The sequence below is a fragment of the Macrobrachium rosenbergii genome, chromosome 59 (assembly GCF_040412425.1).
Source record: "Macrobrachium rosenbergii isolate ZJJX-2024 chromosome 59, ASM4041242v1, whole genome shotgun sequence".
Lineage (NCBI taxonomy): Eukaryota > Metazoa > Arthropoda > Malacostraca > Decapoda > Palaemonidae > Macrobrachium > Macrobrachium rosenbergii.
The window spans coordinates 23,220,736-23,232,019 of record NC_089799.1 but is presented as its reverse complement, the minus strand read 5'-3'; the positions used below and the strand labels follow the sequence as shown (position 1 = coordinate 23,232,019).

The window sequence follows — 11,284 nt, the reverse complement described above, 5'->3', positions numbered from 1 at the left end:
TTGGCGAAAATAACTAAAGAAAATGCATACTCTCACATTTTCCTAAGGTAATTAGATAAATGAAAAGTACAGAACATTTTATTTTACAAGAACAAGGAAGCTCTTTCAACGAAAACTCCTTCCTAATATGTTACTTCTCTGCTTAGTTCTGGTGATCCTTTTTCTCTTTACTAATCCGCTGGAACGGTCGCTAGTGTCGTGACATGCCGCTCATATATCGCGAGTTCGGGCTTCCCCCAGGGCAATGAAAAAATCACTGGCTGTGTATCATGATCAATTACTGCCGCAGTGTGGGGTCTGCGGTAGGAGGTTGAAACCAACATTCTTTGGAACCTTGAATTTCAGGTCAATGCCCCCTGTGTGCTTGTTCCATGTGAATAGGTTTCATCTACCGAAATAATAATGGTATTATCTCCTTCCATCTTGGTAGATGCTAAGAAAGGACAGTGAATGACAGGAAGTATATATATGAAGTCTCTTTCTAGCTTAAAGTTGGCCGTAAAATAAACGTAGTTGTAAGCTCAAAGCTCAGTGGGATGTTGCAATTTTTTTTTAGATAAAAAAAAGGATAATGAATGTAAATTGATGATGGCTAAATAAAGATAGAATTTTGGTAAGTGTAACTTTGTTCCTAAGAAAATTCAGGGTACTTTTTACTACATCAGTATTTAAGCTTTGCGTACTAATATTAACGATGGCAGGGCCTCGATCATTTCGGAAATGAAATCAAATGAAATATAATTGAAAATAAAAAAATAAAGACAAACACAACGAACTGAAAATTTATGTTTTTCAGGTGTTCAAAGATTTCTCTTTATAGTTCACGGAAGAGGAATCAGATCTTTCCTAGTTCAGAAACCTTTGGCCTATATAACTCATTCAGGTGGAAGATGTTAGCCTTATTAAGAATTCTCATACCAAAAATAATCAAGTGAAGACAACGGCAGTGTTAACCTAACAACCACCCAACAACTGGGTTTTAACTGTAGGTGATGCAATCGAAGAGAGGAAAACCCTGTTAAAAAAATAAAAACATTTACTTAATTCATTCATACTCATTTAATTGCTTTACCGATTATATCCACAGAATCTTACATAAAATCTAGTAAAGTTGGTAATAACTAAATATGAATTATATGTTCGCAAACAAAATCACCATCGTCAAGGCACCTAAAAACACCACTAGTTTTATATGTTACGATCCTTTATACTCCTAAAAGAGGAAGCTATGACTAGCTTTAAACAGCCTCTTAATAAATAAATGGGTTCTTTAGTCACGGAAGCTGGGACATTCAGTCAACAAGCGCCGTATAATCACGAAGACCAAGCAAGCAACGAAGAATGTCCTGGACTCCATAGCCATTAAAAATCACGATCAACGGTTTGATCACCATCTCCTTGGTATGTCACTGTATGCCAGTGGAAGGGCTGATCTGATATTTCATCATTTTCTGGTTAATACAAATGAGAATCTGCTTATGAATTCACCAAGTTTCTCTTGTTCCCATTCAAGTAATTGGAAATATGTTGCTAAAACGCACTGGGACCATTCTCTGTGTGTCGTATTTAGCGTACTTCATTATCCGTCTGCCAATGAAATATTCCTCTCCTAAGGAAGAGAGAGAAAGAGATCAAATTTCATTCCTATTGGTGACTAGGGGGAAGAAATCGGAGCTTGGGCAAAAGACAGAAGTCAGATTACCAGGTTGGTATTTGGGGACATGAGGCAAGAATTCGATGATGCTGTAGGTAGTTTCAGCTATCGCAACTTTCACTGTTAGGACAGGAGCTCTGGCATACAACATCCGCATGCCCTCTCGTAAGTTTCATGTGCTTTTTACAGTCATCGCAATCAATTTAATCTTTTTCAAAGAAGTCAATACTCATAATACCTTCAGAGTCCTAAAACCAAAAGGCCGCCGTCTTGCCGACAGATTTACTTGCTTGAATTATTTGGGAGGGCAATTCGCCGATTGACTGGAATCTTTGATTCTGGCTTAGTGGTGGATATGCGGCTCAAAAAGGGTTAATAATTTTCTGTTGAAATTATTTACTTGATTCCTGAAACAAATCAAAAGGTTCTTCAAAGTTTTCTCTCCCGTAATTTAGGGGTCAACATTCGTGGGACAGATCTTCCTTACATCTCGGTCGTCCACAAAATGTCGGTTAAAGTTTTTACTGAGCTAGCACTTCAGCAGGAGGTCTCACCTATCTATAGGACATTAAGGTATCAACCAAAAGCCATAAAATGAATGGTATCCTCTTGATCATCGTCGGTAGATTGGTTTACTTCACGTCCGGTGCGTTCGTTCGTTCTAGATTAAGCTGATCCTATGCTGGGACGGGGTCTAGCTCCATGGCAGCCCAAAACTTCACGTCCCGACCTGAGGTCATCTTTTATGTTGACTTTGAGCCGATTGAGATATTAGGCGTTTATTTGCATCTAGTGACTTTCAAAAGCCATTCACTGCAATTTAATAAAGACATAAAACAGAGTCTATTTGTATAATCATATATGTAATCATGTAGGTTCAAAATGTTTTGGTTAAGAATCCTTACCAGGCACTTTTTTTCCCCTTTTTAGGCGCTAAGCATTCGAGTATCACAGCAAGGCTTTAAGGATAAAGTTGTTAGTTCCACGCGCATTATTAACCATAGTGGCCGCTACAAAAATACCGAATATTCGTAAACAGAACGTGGAAATAAATACAGAAATGAAAAGGAAAAAACAGAATCTCACCAATAACTATTACTAATAACAGAAATATAGATAATCCTGTATCATGTGAAAATAAGTTGTTCCTTTGCAAATCATCTCAGTTCCATTGAGTGATTGGCATAGCAAAAAATTACCAGTAAGGAAGCCATTTTTTTAATCGATAAAGATAGCAATGTAAATGATTATAACGTCTTTTTCATGGCCTCACTGCTTTAAGGTCACGGAAGGCTCCCTCAAAAAGAGTATAAAAGCGCAGACCGAGACAGCTCAAGGCACAGTTCCAGTGTTTCCTTCTCCCGAGCAGGCACTGTTCCAAATTATGGTAAGCAATATTCTTCTATATTTCACATACATGTAATACAGATGCTTTTATAGTTTTCTATTCGTGATATATATACTGTAAGTTTAAGTTTGCTCCGTACAGTTGCTGAATTTTCTGTTTTTATAAATATCACGAAAAATTTCGATCTCACTCACGAAATTGGGAGATACTAAAGAAAACACTGAAATATCATTCATTTCTCTTTAAGCAATTTTCTTGGTAATAAAAGAGAGGGGTAAAATAGATTCGTTCTCTTTTTTCATAACTTGTGATATTATGAAGTCATTCTTATAATATGTTTATGTAAGGCTATGTGCTCAGCCTGATCACAGGTTGCTTTCGACACCAATATCTTATGTCGAGGTTGTGAGAAAATCTGCAAAGCAATGAAACTGCAACGGTCATAATTAGAGAAGTGCTGAAATTTTATATAACGTAATTAAACACCTATATTTATATCACACTCTGAAATGAATGAGAATGTTCACTCTGTTCGTAACAACAAATTATCGATTTTTTTCCCCTGAATGAAATTCACGATATTGTTTTTCGTCGCAAAAAAGGAGTCAGTTTCCGTCTTCCTTTTTCCAGAAACTTCTGCTGATCACCGTCGTAGCCACAGTCGTGGCCATGTGTCACGCAGGTGGTAAAGGCGGATTTGGAGGAGGTGGATTTGGAGGAGGTGGATTCGGAGGAGGCGGATTTGGAGGAGGTGGATTCGGAGGTGGTAAAGGTGGATTCGGAGGTGGCGGTCATGGAGGCGGCTTTGGCGGTGGATCCTTCGGAGGACGATCATATGGAAGTGGCGGTTTTGGAGGCGGCGGTTTAGGAGGCGGCTCTTTCAGTGGTGGTCATGGAGGAGGATTTGGAGGCGGTTTCGGAGGCGGTAAAGGAGGTGGCTTTGGAGGCGGCTCTTTCGGTGGTGGTCACGGAGGAGGATTTGGAGGTGGTTCCTTCGGAGGTGGATTCGGTGGTGGTCGCCGATATGGATAATGGATTGTAACGTTATAGTAATTATAAAATAAAACGGAATTCCACACTTCATTTTGTTCTACCTTTCTTGTGTGAAAAAAAAAATGATTTTTAAACTCATAATGCTGTACAGGAATCCCTTTGAATTAAGTTGAGATTTATTTTATTCCAGTAAATGGTTATATTTTCGCCTAAAAAATGTCTATATTTGTAAAAATACAACTCCAAAGTAGTAATTTGCCTTCGTGAGTCATGTTGAATGAAAAGAATATTCAGATGTATGTGTAAATTACAGATCATTTAAGACTTAAATATTGCTGAAAGGAATGAAAATTTCTAAGGATTTTCAGTTAATTTCAACTATACTGCCTCATATTTCATTAATGTTTGAGATATGACAACATTCGGAAAAACATCTAAGAGCGATTTCTTTGTTTTCATTAATTTCTTTATTAAAGACATATAGGAAAGTGAGTGGGCAGTTTCATACTCTAACAGACATTAATTAACTTGCGAAAATAATTAAAGAAAAGTAATACTCTCACATTTTTTTGAGGCTATTAGATAAATGAAAAGCACAGAACATTTCATTATACAAGAACAAGGAAGCACTTTCAAAGAAAACTCCTTCCTGATATGTCAGTTCTCTGCTTATTGCAGGTTATAGTTTTCTCTTTACTGGTCCGCTGGTTTGGTGGCTAGTGTCGTGATATGCAGCTCAGATGTCGCGAGTTCGAGCTTCACCAGGGCAATGAAAAAAATCACTGGCTGTGTATCATGATCAGTTACTGCCGCAGTGTGGGGTCTGCGGTAGGAGGTTGAAACCAACATGCTTTGGAAGCTTGAATTTCAATTCAATGGCCCCTGTGTGCTTGTTCCATGTGAATAGGTTTCATCTACCGAAAAAATAGTGGTATTATTTCCCTCTGTCTTGGTAGGAAATGTCAGATGCTAATAAAGGACAACGAACGATAGGAAGTATAGATATGAAGCCTCTTTCTAGTTTAAAGTTGGTCGTAAAATAAACGTAGCTGTAAGCTCAAAGCTCAATAGGATATTACAATTTTTTTGAGATACAAAAACGGACAATGAATGTAAATTGACGATGGCTAAATAAAGATAGAATTTTGGTAAGTGTAACTTTGTTCCTGAGAAAATTCAGGGTACTTCCTACTACATCAGTATTTAAGCTTTGTGCACTAATACGGTGGTAGGGCCTCAATTATTTCAGAAATGAAATCAAATGGGATACAATAAAAAATAAAAAAATAAATAAAGACAAGCGCCACTAACTGAAAATTTATGATTTTCAGGTGTTCAAAGATTTCTCTTTATAGTTCGCGGAAGAAGACTCAGATCTTTCCTAGTTCTAAACCCTTGGCATGTATAACTCATTCAGGAGGAAGATGTTAGCCTTATTAAGAATTCTCATACCAAACATAATCAAATGAAGATAACGGCAGTGTTAACCTAACAACCACCCAACAACTGGGTTCTAACTATAGATGATGTCATCGAAGAGAGGGAAACCTTGGTAATAAAAAATAACATTTACTTAATTCATCCATGCTCATTTAATGCTTTTACCGATTATATCCACAGAAAACTGACATATAATCTAGTAAAGTTGGTAATAACTAAATATGAATTATATGTTGAAAACAAAATCACCATCCTCAAGACACCTAAAAACGCCACTAGTTAGTTTTCTGTCAAAGAAAACTGTTGTGCTGGCTTGGTCCGTCCGTCCGCGCTTTATTCTGTCCTCACTTTGTCTGTCCACTCTCAGGTCTTAAAAACTACTGAGGCTAGAGTCCTGCAAATTAGTATGTTGATCATCCACCCTCCAATCATCAATACCAAATTGCAGACCCCTAGCCTCAGTAGTTTTTATTTTATTTAAGGTTAAAGTTGGCCATAATCGTGCTTTTGGCAATGATATAGGATAGGCCACCACCTGGCCGTGGTTAAAGTTTCATGGGCCGCTGCTCGAACAGCATTATACCGAGGCCACCAAAAGCGACAGCTATTTTCGGTGGCCTTGATTATACGCTGTAGCGGCTGTACAGAAAACTCGATTGCGCCAAAGAAACCTAGCGCATTTTTTTACTTGTTTTATATGTAACGACCCATTGTAAATCTAAAAGAGGAAGCTATGACTGGCTTTAAGCAGCCTCTTAATTAATAAATACTTTAGTCACGGAAGTTGGGGCATTCGGTCAACAAGCGCCGTATAGTCACGAAGACCAAGCAAGCAACGAAGAATGGTTGTAGTCATTAAAAATTACGATCAACGGGTTGTTCACCATCTCCTTGGTATGTCACTGTATGCCATTGGTAGGGCTGATTTGATATTCCATCATTTTCTGGTTAACACCAGTGAGACTCTGCTTATGAATTCACCAAGTTTCCGTTCGAGTAATAGGAAATACGTTGCTAAAACGCACTGGGACCATTTTCTGTGTGGCTTATTTAGCATACTTTATTATCTGTCTGCTAATGAAATATTCCTCTCCTAATGATGAGAGGGAAAGAGATCGAATTTCATTCTCACTGGCTGACTAGGGACAAGAAATTGGAGCTTGTGGAAAGGATAGAGGTCAGAACACCAGGTTGCTACTGGGGGGCAAGAGGCAAGGATTGTATGATGCTGTTGGCAGTTTCAGCTATCGCAACTTTCACTGTTAGGACAGGAGCTTTAGCATGGAACATCCGCATGCCCTCTCGTAAGTTTCTTGTGGTTTTACAATCATCACAATCAATTTAATCTTTTTCAAAGAAGTCAGTACTTATAACACCCTCAGAGTCGTAAAACCCAGAGGACATCGTCTTGGCGACATATTTTACTTGCTTGAATTATCTGGGAGGCCAATTCGTCGATAGACTGGAATCTTTGATTCTGGCTCAGTGGTGAATATGTGGCTCACACAGTGTTAATTATTTTCTGCTGAAATTGTTTACTTGATTCCTGAAGAGAATCAAAAGGTTCTTCAAAGTTTCCTCTCTTGTCTGCTTTAGTTTAGGGGTCAGCATTCGTGGGACAGATCTTCATTACATCTCGGTCGTCCACAAGATGTCGGTATAAAGTTTATACTGAGGTAGCTTTTAAGATGTTCTCAGTTATCTATAGGACATTAAGGTATCCATCAACCAACAGCCATACAACCAATGGTATCCACTTAATCATTGTTGGTAGATTTTTTTTCACGTTCCGCGAGTTCGTTCGTTTTAGATTAATCCGATACTGTGCTGGCACGGGCTCTTGCTCCATGGCAGCCCAAAACTTCACGTCCCGACCTGAGGTCATCTTTTATGTTGACCTTGAGGCTATAAAGATATTAAGCGTTTACTTGCATCTAGTGACTTTCAAAAGTCATTCACTGCAATTTAATAAAGACATAAAGCAGAGTCTATTTGTATAACCATATATGTGATCATGTAGGTTCAAGTTTTGGTTAATACTCCTTACCAGACTTTTCTGTTTTAGGGCTAAGCATTCGAGTATCTCAGCAAGCCTTTAAGGATAAAGTTGTTAGTTCCAAGCGCATTATTAACCATAGTGGCCACTACAGGAATACCGAATATTCGTAAACAGAACGTGGAAATAGACACAGAAATTAAAATGAAAAAACAGAATCTCACAGATAACTATTACTAATACCAGAAATATAGATAATCCTGTATCATGTGAAAATAAGTTGTTCCTTTGCAAATCATTTCAGTTCCATTGAGTGATTGGCGTAGCAAAAATTACCAGTAAGGAAGCCATTTTTTTAATCGATAAAGATAGCAATGTAAATGATTATAACGTCTTTTTCATGGTCTCACTGCTTTAAGGTCACGGAAGGTTCCCTCAAAAAGAGTATAAAAGCGCAGACCGAGACAGCTCAAGGCACAGTTCCAGTGTTTCCTTCCCCCGAGCAGGCACTGTTCCAAATTATGGTAAGCAATATTCTTCTACATTTCACATACTTGTACTACAGATGCTTTCATAGTTTCTATTCGTGATATATATACTGTAAGTTTAAGTTTGCTCCGTACAGTTGCTGAATTTTCTGTTTTTATAAATATCACGAAAAATTTCGAGCTCACTCACGAAATTGGAAGATACTAAAGAAAACACTGAAATATCATTCATTTATCTTTAAGCAATTTTCTTGGTAATAAAAGAGAGGGGTAAAATAGATTCGTTCTTTTTTTCATAACTTGTGATATTATGAGGTCATTCTTATAATATATTTATGTAAGGCTATGTGCTCAGCCTGATCACAGGTTGCTTTCGACACCAATATCTTATGTCGAGGTTGTGAGAAAATCTGCAAAGCAATGAAACTGCAACGGTCATAATTAGAGAAGTGCTGAAATTTTATATAACGTAATTAAACACCTATATTTATATCACACACTGAAATGGATGAGAATGTTCACTCTGTTCGTCACAACAAATTATCGATTTTTTTTCCCCTGAATGAAATTCACGATATTGTTTTTCGTCACAAAAAGGAGTCAGTTTCCGTCTTCCTTTTTCCAGAAACTTCTGCTGATCACCGTCGTAGCCACAGTCGTGGCCATGTGTCACGCAGGTGGTAAAGGCGGATTCGGAGGAGGTGGATTTGGAGGAGGTGGATTCGGAGGAGGCGGATTTGGAGGAGGTGGATTCGGAGGTGGTAAAGGTGGATTCGGAGGTGGCGGTCATGGAGGCGGCTTTGGCGGTGGATCCTTCGGAGGACGATCATATGGAAGCGGCGGTTTTGGAGGCGGCGGTTTAGGAGGCGGCTCTTTCAGTGGTGGTCATGGAGGAGGATTTGGAGGCGGTTTCGGAGGCGGTAAAGGAGGTGGCTTTGGAGGCGGCTCTTTCGGTGGTGGTCACGGAGGAGGATTTGGAGGTGGTTCCTTCGGAGGTGGATTCGGTGGTGGTCGCCGATATGGATAATGGATTGTAACGTTATAGTAATTATAAAATAAAACGGAATTCCACACTTCATTTTGTTCTACCTTTCTTGTGTGAAAAAAAAAATGATTTTTAAACTCATAATGCTGTCCAGGAATCCCTACGAATTAAGTTGAGATTTATTTTATTCCAGAAAATGGTTATATTTTCGCCTAAAAAATGTCTATATTTGTAAATACAGAAATACAACTCCAAAGTAGTAATTTGCCTTCGTGAGTCATGTTGAATGAAAAGAATATTCAGATGTATGTGTAAATTACAGATCATTTAAGACTTAAATATTGCTGAAAGGAATGAAAATTTCTAAGGATTTTCAGTTAATTTCAACTATACTGCCTCATATTTCATTGATGTTTGAGATATGACAACATTCGGAAAAAGCATTTAAGAGCTTTTTTTTTTCATTTTCATTATTTTTTATATTAAAAATCTATAAGAAAGTGAGTGGGCTGTTTCGTACTCTAGCAGACATTTATTAACTTGAGAAGATAATTAATGAAAATGCATAATCTCGCATTTTCCTAAGGCTATTAGATAAATGAAAAGTACAGAACATTTTATTTTACAAGAACAAGGAAGCTCTTTCAAATAAAACACCTTCCTAATATGTCAATTCTCTGCTTATTGCTGGTGATCCTTTTCTCTTTACTGGTCTGCTGGTTTGGTGGCTAGTGTCGTGACGTGCAGCTCAGATGTCGCGAGTTCGGGATTCCCCAAGGGCAATGAAAAAAATCACTGGCTGTGTACCATGATCAGTTACTGCGGCAGTGAGGGTTCTGCGGTAGGAGGTTAAAACCAACATGCTTTGGAAGCTTGAATTTCAAGTCAATGGCCCCTGTGTGCTTGTTCCATGTGAATAGGTTTCATCTACCGAAAAAATAGTGGCATTATTTCCTTCCGTCTTGGTACGAAATGTCAGATGCTAAGAAAGGACAACGAACGATAGGAAGTATAGATATGAAGCCTCTTTCTAGCTTAAAGTTGGTCGTAAAATAAACGTAGCTGTAAGCTCAAAGCTCAATAGGATATTACAATTTTTTTTGAGATACAAAAACGGATAATGAATGTAAATTGACGATGGCTAAATAAGGATAGAATTTTGGTAAGAGTAACTTTGTTCCTAAGAAAATTCAGGATACTTCCTACTACATCAGTATTTAAGGTTTGCGTACTAATACTGTGGTAGGGCCTCAATTATTTCAGAAATGAAATCAAATGCAATAAAATAAAAAAAAATAAAGACAAACACCACTAACTGAAAATTTATGATTTTCAGGTGTTCAAAGATTTCTCTTTATAGTTCGCGGAAGAAGACTCAGATCTTTCCTAGTTCTAAACCCTTGGCATGTATAACTCATTCAGGAGGAAGATGTTAGCCTTATTAAGAATTCTCATACCAAACATAATCAAATGAAGATAACGGCAGTGTTAACCTAACAACCACCCAACAACTGGGTTCTAACTATAGATGATGTCATCGAAGAGAGGGAAACCTTGGTAAAAAAAAAATAACATTTACTTAATTCATCCATGCTCATTTAATGCTTTTACCGATTATATCCACAGAAAACTGACATATAATCTAGTAAAGTTGGTAATAACTAAATATGAATTATATGTTCGAAAACAAAATCACCATCCTCAAGACACCTAAAAACGCCACTAGTTAGTTTTCTGTCAAAGAAAACTGTTGTGCTGGCTTGGTCCGTCCGTCCGCACTTTATTCTGTCCTCACTTTGTCTGTCCACTCTCAGGTCTTAAAAACTACTGAGGCTAGAGTCCTGCAAATTAGTATGTTGATCATCCACCCTCCAATCATCAATACCAAATTGCAGACCCCTAGCCTCAGTAGTTTTTATTTTATTTACGGTTAAAGTTGGCCATAATCGTACTTTTGGCAACGATATAGGATAGGCCACCACCTGGCCGTGGTTAAAGTTTCATGGGCCGCTGCTCGAACAGCATTAAACCGAGACCACCAAAAGAGACAGCTATTTTCGGTGGCCTTGATTATACGCTGTAGCGGCTGTACAGAAAACTCGATTGCGCCAAAGAAACCTAGCGCATTTTTTTACTTGTTTTATATGTAACGACCCATTGTAAATCTAAAAGAGGAAGCTATGACTGGCTTTAAGCAGCCTCTTAATGAATAAATAGCTTCTTTAGTCACGGAAGTTGGGGCATTCGGTCAACAAGCGCCGTATAGTCACGAAGACCAAGCAAGGAACGAAGAATGGCCTTCACTCCGTAGTCATTAAAAATACGATCAACGGGTTGTTCACCATCTCCTTGGTATGTTACTGTATGCCATTGGTAGGGC

At 38.1% G+C, this 11,284-nt stretch overlaps 2 protein-coding genes across 2 annotated transcripts; both read left to right on the top strand.

Annotated features, from left to right (window-relative positions):
• Positions 1–1,721: 1,721 nt before the first annotated feature.
• LOC136837605 (acanthoscurrin-1-like) lies at positions 1,722–4,034 on the top strand. The gene is made up of 3 exons (XM_067102482.1): positions 1,722–1,745; positions 2,937–3,041; positions 3,633–4,034. The coding sequence occupies exons 1-3, from the start codon at positions 1,722–1,724 to the stop codon at positions 4,032–4,034; spliced, it is 531 nt and encodes a 176-aa protein (XP_066958583.1).
• A 2,500-nt stretch (positions 4,035–6,534) lies between these two features.
• Positions 6,535–8,946, top strand: LOC136837604 (acanthoscurrin-1-like). The gene is made up of 3 exons (XM_067102481.1): positions 6,535–6,612; positions 7,851–7,955; positions 8,545–8,946. The coding sequence occupies exons 1-3, from the start codon at positions 6,535–6,537 to the stop codon at positions 8,944–8,946; spliced, it is 585 nt and encodes a 194-aa protein (XP_066958582.1).
• The last annotated feature ends 2,338 nt before the right edge of the window (positions 8,947–11,284 follow it).